At 38.8% G+C, this 12,237-nt stretch overlaps 1 protein-coding gene across 1 annotated transcript; it reads left to right on the plus strand.

Annotated features, from left to right (window-relative positions):
* Window positions 1-433: 433 nt before the first annotated feature.
* Window positions 434-11,039, plus strand: LOC139131587 (dual serine/threonine and tyrosine protein kinase-like). The gene is made up of 4 exons (XM_070697697.1): window positions 434-1,252; window positions 4,161-5,767; window positions 7,188-7,419; window positions 8,364-11,039. The coding sequence occupies exons 1-4, from the start codon at window positions 635-637 to the stop codon at window positions 8,751-8,753; spliced, it is 2,847 nt and encodes a 948-aa protein (XP_070553798.1). The 5' UTR covers window positions 434-634; the 3' UTR covers window positions 8,754-11,039.
* The last annotated feature ends 1,198 nt before the right edge of the window (window positions 11,040-12,237 follow it).

A 12,237-nucleotide genomic window follows, 5' to 3' on the forward strand; every position in this document is an offset into this window, starting at 1 on the left:
TTACAGGAACTTAACATTTATTGTTCAATCTTTGTTGTATTTTCAGAGAAATTCTGCGCAAGAAAACCAGTCAATTAGCCTCCCTCCGTACTGTGGTGAATTCAAACAATCCCATAAAAGAAGTCAAGGAATAAATTGATAAAGCATGTAATATATATATGTATGTATGTATATTTGTATATAGTTCTTGTTCCTCTTGGCAATAGCTATTTTTTCGCATGCTGCTCTAAATAAATGGTAAGCACACGGGGAGTACCCTAATTTTTTCCATTAATTCACCTCGATACGTTTTCGCCATAAACCTTATCAGATTTCTAGTGTTGGCCAAATTTGTTGAATGTAGACTTTGCCCATTGCATAGCCTCTAAGTAGAATGTCATTGTTTGACAACGGCTCTTAAACCATCTGGGGGTGTGTTTTCAAATCAAGCTAGAGGTTCCTTAAATTACAGCCTTCTATGCATTTAAATTGATCACTTCTTTATATTTGTGATGTTCTATAAGAACCTGTAGGAATGCTGGGAACTGTTCCTTGGCTGACATCTTCTCCGTGAGATAACTTGGTTCGAGAAAGTACCACTTGAGCTTCAAGAAATTCGTCTTCTGGTTTATGAAGTGCGCACAACATTCAGAATATGGACTCACTGACCGTCTGTGTAGAGCGGGCGAAAACCTTGGCCGACCTCCATGCCAAAACAATAGAGTTCTACGAGAACGTAACTCGTACTCATGGCGAAGACACAGTCGCTAGTGCACTGCTATCGCCTGAAGATTCAAAACGTGTGGAAGATATTATAAGACAGCGTCCATGCGTGGTAGTTCTTGGAGAAAAGAACTGCGGAAAGAGTTCACTGATTAATCAATTGCTTGGTGGAGGGCAAAACGTCGTCCCGAGTCGAGACACACCCTGCACGTCCAGACTAGTGCGTATAAAATACTCGTCTGATCCATATAGTCGTTTACTCGACAAACATGGAAACGAGCGTGAGGTAAAACGCGGTTCGAAACTCTACGACATTAAAAAATGGATTGAACTTGAAGCCGATAGCAGGTACGACCAAGAAGAAATAAGTCTCTTCGTAGAGGCCGCCCGTGACAAGGTAGTGCTGAAAAGTGGCTTGGAAATCATCGACTCGCCGGGCTTTGGCGAAAATCACGAGTTAGATCAAGTGATTTTTGGTTTGCTGGAAAGAGAACCACTACTTCCTTTGTTTATATACGTTATTGATGCAAATCAGAGAGTTCGAAACGCGGTGAGTACAGTTAGCCATACCTATGAAACAAAATGTCCTATCGGCAACGAGTTCAAATTTCTACTTCCTATTCAATTTCTGTTGAACATTCCTTGCATACCAACGCCATATCACATACCATATTTACAGTAATTAAGATCAGTAACTATGTCCTAAATCTAGCCCAACATCAAGAATTCGAATGTATGTATCTGGAAAAAATCTGATTATATCGCCCCAGGCGACATTTGTCACCATCTACACCCAGTTACGCCGATGCGTCAAGTTTTTTAGACTTGTAGTTAGAAGTGTCAGTGATGATATGCACTGCTGTATGTCTGTGTTAAGCGAAAGACTGACCGAAATTTTTGTTTTAACTTTCTTTTAAAACAAGTTACCAGCCACCCTGTAATTTTAAAAAACCAAACGTAGAAGCTTAGGTGGTCAGATTCCATGGGGCAAAGGACTCGCTTATCTTAGACAAGGAAATGACAGATCGATTTATCATTCGTCGTCGACCTTGATCAAGTAGGCCTAATGTGACAACATTCAGAATGCAAGGTGTACATTGTGCATGTACTTTGGCACAACAAAATTGTTTTAGGCAAAGTTATCAGCACAGCATAGCAACCAGAAGTAGTTAGGGAGCATTCGTTTTCTACGGGGAGGCGGGGGTGTCATCTTTCGTACTACTCTGTTCTGATGAGTAACTTTGACGGATGGATAGTTTATTTTTGTCAACTATTCATTTACCACCCGGAGGACAATTATGTGCCAGTAACTGTGTATCAGTATTAGTTGAGATATTGCTCCTATTTTTTGTTTCCTAGTGTAAAGTTGGAGGGGGGGCTGTATTTCAAAATGTAAAAAATGGGCTTTATGAAATATACGTTGAAACAATATACTGCAAACATGCGTCTTTGATTTTCTTGAGAGTACTTGTTTGACAGTAAAATATGCAAGTGAAGACTGAATGAGCTATATTGTATGTGATTTGTAATCGAGAGAACAAACAGAAAGGTTAAATAGGTTTTATATAAAATACTTTTAAAACACAATACTGCAGGCATGTCTGTTTTATTTTCCTTAGAGTAACTGTTGATAGATGGATAAAGGAAGGCGTGGGGACGACATAGATAGCTAAAACAATGACAAAAGACAGCGACATCAATATTGACAGTGACTTTTTATACTAAATGTACATGCCATCAAAAGGGCATAGTTTACATTACACTTCATAAGTCAAAACAAAAGATTTGACAGAAATCAGTGGTTGGTAATGACAATTGATGAATTAATGAGGATGTCCTATGAAATAAACAAACATGTAGGGAAAATGCAAATGTTTACATGTTGGCGGCCATTTGAACATTCAATGACGTGTTACATGACCATAATATGCGCATTTTGGGAAGAGTGTTTTATGGTGATCCTAAAAGTATGTGGTTATGGGGGACAGTCTTTCATCATTTCAGAAGTGTGACATCACGCCACGTGGTACTTCCAAATGTCAACTGCACCCCAGGATCTTGGGTGCAAAAGGTTAATCAATCTAATCAGATGAATTTTACAATTCATGAATGGGGGCATATTGTCGGAAACAATTTGGAGGGGGTCACTTTTTGTATTTCATTCGTAGCTTAAGTTCCACCGACCACATCCCCGTAAAAAAAACGAATGCTCCCTTACTGAATGAATTGACCGTAGAGCTACTTGACTTACGGAGCATCGCAGCGAATTACCGAATTGGAAAAATAGAGATGCATCACCATCGTGGCTTCTGCTGAGGGCTGGGATGTCCGACCGGAGGAAGCCGGCTAAATTCAATGAACTCAAGTAATCATCATGAAATTATTCAAACATGAAATTATTCATGAAAGTATTCACTAGCAGGGCAGTTTTTAAGTAGCACTACTTAAGTATTTAAAACGTATATTTAAAGGTTGAAGTATTTGTCGTAAGGATACACCGTTTGATATCGGGGAGGGTTGACTGGAGGACTTTCAAAATAAACTGTTGCCGGCAAAATGTGAAAAAAAGTTGTTATAGCATTTACAGCCTGAGATGTTTTAGGATGGTGAAAAGATTGCTGCGATGCACACATTTCTTACTGATTGGATCTATTAGGCTGTAGAGCGCCACCTAAGAGGGATTCGTATACATTAAACATTTCATCTTTCATGGCCAGGCTTTCAGAAATTAGTTCATTCGGGCACGGTCCCTCTATCACGTGATACAGGGACCGTGATTCGGGTTATATCCTGACAGGATTAATGGAAATATAACATGGAATTTATGTCTGCTTGTATTTGCAGATTGGTAGAAATACATGGATATTAAAACTAACTTTCTAAACTGATATATTGTTATATCATTTATAAGTTGGATGTCATATTACTAAGCTCAACTATTCAGGGGGAAATAATTTGATAGTTAGTATTAAATCCAAGAATGTATAAATGTTAGTTACATTGAAAGAACTCTCGTTAACTGTTAAACTTCATCGAAGATAACGTCATGGCTAATGCCAATTCCCTGTATATTAAGAAAAAAGATCAATATACAATTAAATTGAAGGGTATACCATTACGGCTAATACCACATCGATTTCGGGCTGGAGAGATTACACAAAATGCCACAAGGAGGACTGTGATTTTTTATTTTGTTAAAATCAATATACCCATCCGATTTCAAGGTATGTCTGACCTGTTTAGACACAAACAAAAACAAGTTGTCTCTAAATCCATAGACAATGTACATACACTTCATATAACATTCAGAAAGCATGTCACCAAAGTTGAAAAGTAAGCGCTTCACAACAGTTTCCTAAACAGCATAGGCAGCAGTGAATTGTTGCAAAGATTGCAGGAAAGTTATCTTAACAAGCCGAATTTAATAAAGCATACATGACTTTTTGTGACTTTTCCAGGACCGAGAGAATGTTAAACGTGTGCGGGAGAAATGTCCGAACGCCACAATTCTGTACATTTGCAACAAAGTCGACCAAAACTTAAAAGCAAGAGAAATGGATGAAGATGTCGACGAAGAGTCTGGTGAGAAAAATAAACGCATATCGAAGATTGCAGAAAAGTTGTCTGACGAAGAGGTTGATAAAATGAAAGCCGTTTATCAGATTCTGCAACATGAGGGTATGATGCAATCATATTCCGACGGCAGTGACGACGTTGGCGCCGTTATGAACTTATGTAGGCTTTTCCACGGTTTGTCGTGTCGAAATGTCAAAAGAGCCCGCCGACTTCCAGACGGTGGAAAGGGTGACGCTTTCTTGGACATGTTCGGACAATTAGAAAGCAAAATCGGACAACTGTTACAGCAAAATCTGAATAAACTTCACAGCCAGGCGACCGCCATTCTTCTCTGCAGTTACGACAAGTACCTCAGATGCTACGCAGAGAGGTGTAGTGATCTTACCAGAGAGGTCAAAGCCGCCCGAGACTTAATGGATGGAACGCAACAAGCTGAATTTCAGATGTTTAATCTGCTTAACAAGTTGGTGGAAAGCGATGGACTACGAGAGAAATTGGAAAAGGTGGTGTTGACCGCTATTGACAATGTCAAGAGTGACGTCTTTTTTGAAGCTCAAAGCAGGGAGCTGCCTGATAAATTTGAGTATCAAGCACCGGACTTGCTGTTCTTGTATACTGAATCGATAAAGAAGATGATCGAATCACTGCATGATCCGAAATTGATCGAAGTCAATGCGTTTTGTAAAGACATCTGTGACGTCATAATCAACAAGGTTAGCAACGAAGTCGGCCGGAAAACAGTAGATGTACTTAAACAGGAATTCCCGGAATCTGTACAGCGTGTAAGTGATCAGATCAGTATGATGGAGAACACGGTCCTGTTCAGGCATTCTCTGGAAAAGGCATATACTTTACAAATAGATATAATAGACCAGACAACGAAGAAAAGGGAATTAGCTTCCGTTCTTGAACAGTTAGCCACCACGCTGTCAGGTGGAATCGATATCGTGCTCCGCGCCAATCTGTACGAAGTTTACAGTGCGGCTAGTGTACGTAAAGCGGTACAAAATTTGCAGAAGACATTGAAGAAGAAAGATGAATCCCATTGGAGAACTGAAATAGCTAATGAATTACTGGCTAACCTGAACCCTTCCTATCTTGCTAGTGGTATCACACAAACCTGTAAGACGCGGCTGACTGAGGTCCACAACGCTTTTACAGTGTCACATCAGCAACTTACTACACTGAACAACGAACTTGCGAAACTCTGCGAAAAGCAAAACACTGAAATGAGATACCTCGACGTGCCAAAAATCGCCGATCTGAAAGTCAAGACCCTTGCTCTGGAGTTTGGGATCAAATACGGTGAACTCAGGACGGGTCACATCCTTGGTCAAGGAAGTAGATGTGAGGTCAACGCTTGTAAATTTGCCGACAATTGGCCGCGTCCGTCAGGAGATTTAGCGATCAAAGTTGTAACCTTGAAAGACAGGTGTGGTCAGAGAAAGGCATCATGGGATTATATGGTAGTGACTCTGCACGATATTCGGTAAGATTTCAAAATATCCAAAATCGCTGATGACATTAGAACTTGTCTAATTTTCGAATACAAGGCCCTCGGAAAATGAAATCGGTGAAGTACAATCTTGAGCTCAAATATTAATTTTGTATTTTCGTATTAACTTCGTAACTTTGATTACATGCTCACTTTCGTTGTTCGCGATTCACAAGAGCTCAACTCACTATGGCAATAGCTGCACCGACACACACTGCATGCATGCACACTCGTCCTTTAAGGACACCGACTATTGTATTGTTGGTCCTGGCTTGCTGCGGATCCCTGGCCCTGCCACTCCCTAACTGTTAGTATGGGGGAGTGGGGGCCCACTAGAATAGTTAGGGAGTTGCGGGGCTACGGATCCGCAGCAAGTCCTGGCATGAAACTAACAAAATAAGGGACACTAGCTGTAACTTTTGATGATATTGTCATTATTTTTGCCCTAGAAAACAAGTACATTTTCTTTGTCGTCTGCTCAATGTACGTAAAAGTTCGAAGACTTCGAACTTCAACGTACATTGAGCAGACGACAAAGAAAATGTATAGCTGCAGGCGCAAACATAACGCATCGTGTGCAGAGCGCAATATTATCGTTGATTCTAGTCGGGACGCTGCATGGACAAGTTGAACACTGGAAATTTCCATGTGATTAGTGGAACACATCAAACTGTATTTTACAAAACAGGACACAAATACACATTATGGGAAAAAATACCTCAAAAGTTACAGCTGATGGAGCCTTGAGCTTATGTTACGATAAATCTATACAATGAAAACGAATCTAGATTCAAAGTCCAAGGTGCGACTAAACGCGCACACGTATAAATGGTTTTCGGGTTTAAAAGTGATATGTTCGGCAGCAAGTGAAAAGTGACAGTTTTGTTCAGGACCATAAAGTGAATACAATTGTGATCAAGAATATTGTAAAATAGAATCCAGCCGGTTCATTTAAGCCTCTACAAACCATAAGATACTATCTACCCTGGCGCTCTCGAAACAAAAACTTTGAGCAGAAGTGGTGAATTTTCACGGGAAAGAATTCCAACGGGATACCATGGTGACAGATGATGTTAGGGAACGAACTGGTCGCGCAATTTGTAACCAATGTGCTGCAATGACAGTGATAGACAATGCATGTTATCAACATTCTCAGGAAACTTTACAACCAAGCACTAAAATGTACACTTCTTGGATGATTTACTGTAGATCATACGGCATTACCTATGACCATAGCATTGCTAGCATTGCAGTCAATTTTTTTTTTCGCATGCAAATTTATCATTTCATCCCGGGGTTGACAGCACAATCATTATGTTATAGACACTGACTGTGGTTAGAGATTAGAGGAGATCATTGTATTACCGAGTAGATTTTAGATTGAGAACAGTGTGCATCTACATGCATGTTTCAGATCAATAAAACCGCAAGACAATTTGCTGGTTGTTCATGGTTGGATTATGCCACGCCCAGATGAACTCTACATCGCCGTGGACAGGGCCAAGACTGATCTGTATACACGCATGAAAGAGGTCGGTCTAGACCACATGGTACGAATTCAAGTGGCACTTGACGTCGCGAATGGACTCAAGGCCTTACACGACCAGGGTATCATTTATGGCGATCTGAAACCACAGAATGTGTTGGTAAGTTGCATTAAACGTCAATATTTCAATGCAACAGGTTGTAATTTTCCTGTTACAATCGATAAGTTGATGTCAAAGTTGTTGTGATCTGAGAATTACCGGTATTGTGTAGCTATTATAGATGAGATCAAGATGAAAATTCACTGTAAGTTCTTTCGACCAAGTGGAAATAATGTTATCCTCGTGTCACTTGTGCATTTTTTGCTTCGTCATAGAAAATGAATGAATGAGTGGGTGGGTGTGATACTTATGCAGTTGATATATTAGTGTGTACTCTAATCATTCATTAGATAAAATCAAAATTCTGTCCAGTAGATCTTTTTGGCAAGCGCTTCTGCCAGTCATTCGCCAGCTTATCACTGCTTTATCAGCACAGTTTGGAACATAGACCCTCGAGAAAAACTCGAGGGTCTATGTTTAGACCAATCCTTTTTTGTATTGCAAATTTGGACCGCTATACAGGAAAACGGGGTGAAAGAGTCAGGGAATGGACTATAAGATCCTGAGAGGGTTAGTCGAGCATGACAAATCTGTATAGCAAAATTTGTAAACGTGTAGATAGTATATGAAATGATTTGAAATGATGGAATTATTTTAGGGGGTGTATGCATGTCCGTCCTATTCCGGAAAACTATGTCAAATGGAATCGGAGAGGGAAAGTTGTATTTTCTGCATTCTTACTACTGACGCCAATATTAAACGGCGCATTCCTGAGTAACATAAATTTTGACGATTTCAAGCTGCCGATATGAGCCACATTTAAACAGGAATTTGTGAGTAAGATATTTTGACTTCAACGCGTACGAGTGAAATGCACCTAACAAGTAGTACAGGTATCCCTACGCAGTCGCACAACTAACGCCGGTATGGTATTGGCAAAACATATGAATATTAGGCAAGGTTTCTTGTACACTAATGTAAACATTTTGGGATTTGCATTGCAGGTGAAATTTGATGAGTCATCGGGCTGGAGCGCTCTGATAAATACGTGCAAACCGGAAGCCATCTTTGCGCAGACAACCCTCGGAGAACCATTTCACATTGCTCCGTACCTGTACGAAGGCAGTGGAGAGCGCAAAATCTTCGGAGATGTCTATGCCTTCGGCATGCTGTTGTGGTTCCTCTGTGATAGTCATTGCAGACGCCCAGACGTTTATGACAGCTACACAACACGTGAAACTATGAAGATTGCAGTGACAGAAAGGGGAATCAGACCGAACAAACCTAATCAGTGTAACCAGATATTGTGGGAGTTGATGCAGCAGTGCTGGAGTGAGGAAAAACCGATAACCGTTGATGACATCATCCAACGACTGAGTGCTTTGGTTTGGTGACGTGATTAATCTAAGACGAAACCAAGAAGGAGGATCTTGTGAGGGTTCAAATCTGGACAATAAAATATTATAAATTTCTCCGTCTGAAAAATATTCCACTGAAACACTGATATGTAGGCGATAAATGAGGGAGATGCTCGGTGGGGCTGCGTATGACTAGAGGATGTACCTCTTGTCGTTCGACAGTTAGAATTAGAAAACATAGAATTTTGATATCCCTAAGTGCAATCTGAAAAAAACATAGTTGCTGAAAATATCATTTTTTTCAAAGACTGAGTCTGAAAAAAAGGTACCTACTAGGGAGAATATCCCCTCTCATACGACAATTTTGAAAAATTCTAACAAATTTTGCTGCCTCTCTGATAGGACAGTTTTGAAAAATTATGATCAATTTTGCTCCAATCAATTGGTGCAATCTGGAAAGGGTATTTTGTTTAAAATAGGTCCCGTTTTAAAAAAACGAAAGAAAACAGAACTGAAAAGGGGAGAATACGAGGGCGTATATTACATAAGATACCCCTTCCCGACTGAGTAACACAACGGCTGACAAAATATGTTTATTTTTAAATACAAAAACATGAACACTTATTCATATTATAAAAAAATAACGTTTTAATGAATTAATGATGATAACATCAGGGAAAACATTTGCGAGTCTTGATATTGGAATCCCCGTTTCGATAAATTTCGAAGAAAGAAAAAATTCAGAGCTAACAGGTGTTGTCAAACAAACCGTTTTTTTGCTGAACGTCACCATTACAAATAGCCAGTAGCCATGTTTTATGAATTTTTAAGCTATTTTTGTATGCCAATTGCACACACATTCTGGTTCTACTTTCCAATGTTGAAAGACACAATTTAGCTTTTGTCAACATATCCTTTCTTAAGTAAAGTTTACTTTTATTGTTTTCATATGAATTTCGGTTTAACCAGAATTCACTTGTCAATACGAACAATGGTGTTCTCAAATATATACGCTGAATAACATTGAAACTGAATATTGTGCATCTCAACATACTTTTGGGACTAGAACAAAAAACTGTGGTTGACGTCGATATTAAAAACAAAAATTGTAAAAAAAAATCATCAAAATACCCTTAAAACAGAGTTTGATACGATTGAAAGCAGCGAAAGCAGAGGCAAATGCAGTTGTTTGTACTCTTTCATAGCTCAGAAATGTTGTCTTTGCCACCGAATTCAGAATTGTCAAAGCTTGGCAACTAGCTGGGCACACAACAAATATGCACTGATGTCTCACCATGTAACAATGTGCATGTGTGTGTGTTTGACTGTGTGTGTGTTTGTGTTTGGTAGTGTTTGTGTCTTTTAAAAACAAAGTTACCCATATACTACATGTACAAAAATAACCGTCTCTCCCTTGATGGGCATTTTACAAAATCTTTAGGGGAAGTATAGAAATTTCAAAAATGCACTGTTGATGACTCTGGTGTCATGTAAATAGCAAAAGATGAGGCAACAAAGACCAGAGTTGAAATAAAATTATATTACATCTTTAAAGGACAATTAATATTTACAGGGACTACAATCCGTTGACTTTTCTACCGGTCCACCTTTTTCAAAAAAAAATTACAAAATTTCTATGAAAGTTTGTAAAATGAGTTAGTTGTTTCCTAATCTGTGTATCTCCTGTTTATCTCGGGAAAAAAGATAGAAATTGAGTGGCAATATATACAAGCAATAATAACTGTTTGGAAAAAAGTCAAACTACTACACAAGTCGTTTGGATGTTCTTGGATAGCTTTGAAATATGCAGATACAGTGGTTGGTTTCACTCCCCACAGCATCTCTGGACCTAAAAAATTGGCAGCAGTCTTTGGCATAGCCTTTTGTTTTTGCTGTGAAATAATAGAACTTGACGACGGTGAGAGAACGGAAAAGCTTCAGCCATCCCCTTTACACTACCAAAAACTGATTTAACCCCATTTCTTTCTCTGGTGTGGCTTGAAGCAGTAAGGTTTCGTTAGCTGTAACAAGTAGATATATTCAATTACTCTGGTTCTGTTTGTATGAACATAGGCACTCTTTTTGTAGGGTCTGTGATATTAAAGTCGCATTTATCTGCCCAAATCATGCTGAAATACCTAGCGTTCAACTTTGATACCAACACATGTGTATTGTCCAACTATCTATTGTTGATGATGGAATTTTAGTCCAGACTAGAATTCAAGTTGTTAACAATCACAATGAATATTGTACCTGATGTATATGTTTGCAAGACAGTTACTATGTATACAACAAAATTGTACAGTATTTTTCTGGCAAAAATAATAAAAGTGTTACCAAAAGTTACAGCTCTTCTCACTTCGAAATGGGAAAAGGGGAATGATAGGGTTAAAAGTGTGGATTTGGCCGAATGGCAGCGCACAGATCAAACTCAGCAGCTATCATAAAACTTTAATGAGAAGATGCAATATAAATTTCCTCTTAGGAAGTCATATAAATATTTTACAAGCAAATCTTGCAAACCACTCTCCTTAATGGCATTCTTCTCCAGATTAAAATATTCATTATGCACACTGTCTACAGACTGTCTTTCATGTGCTTTAAAATGTCAAGCATTGAAACCTGTCAGTATTTCCACTGGCAGTAAAAAAAAATGCATGATAAAAGACTGTCATAGCCTAACCATAGACTGTGAATAAGATACAGATTTCATGGTCTTTTATCAAATGCTTCCTTTTGAAATACAAAATGTTCAAAATCACATGATTCATTTAAAAATTTTCTGTATGATCCACTGATTTCTATCCATGATTCAAGGTACTACACGTGACAGAATATGCAATCAATATACATATATGCAGACTTAGCCATAAAACACTAGAGTACACTCAAGAAAATCTCTACACGGCAAATCTTTGGGCATCCAACATGCAGTGGTCTGTTCTGATATTATGGGTTCTTGCCTTGCAAGAGAAAGGAAATTATGTGTTCAGGTTGTTACAGTTACTCATGCCCCATTTTGCTCCATAGAAATGTCTGTAAAACCTACACCATCATGTTGATAAATAGCCTGGCAAAATAGCAGCAGAAAGAGTAGATATTGATTCAGACCTTTGCAAAAGAGAGGATTTCAATCTTAAGCTGTCCTGTATTAGAGTTACTAAAATTCAATGCAGTGCTCTGTGCAAGGCGGCAAATGCTACACAACATTTTAACCCTTTCACCCCCAGTTCCCTGTGTACAGGTCCAACTTTACCATAGAAAACAATGGATTTGGGACAACCATGGTGGTGAAAGGGTTAAAACCTGCTAACATGTTTTGCAACAGGGGTTACTGTGAACCAACATATTTCTCAGGCAGTTACTTCTTGAATTTAAAGAACCAACTTTTGTCCAAGATCATTTAAAGCTTGCCAGGGCTGAAGAATGGCAATTCTATGTGATTTGAAACTGGTTTTCATTTTTTGAATTCAAATAAATCATCCAAATTATTCTAATGCTAAATGATTGGGTTATATCA

Source organism: Ptychodera flava, chromosome 4, assembly GCF_041260155.1.
Source record: "Ptychodera flava strain L36383 chromosome 4, AS_Pfla_20210202, whole genome shotgun sequence".
In the NCBI taxonomy this organism is placed as follows: domain Eukaryota; kingdom Metazoa; phylum Hemichordata; class Enteropneusta; family Ptychoderidae; genus Ptychodera; species Ptychodera flava.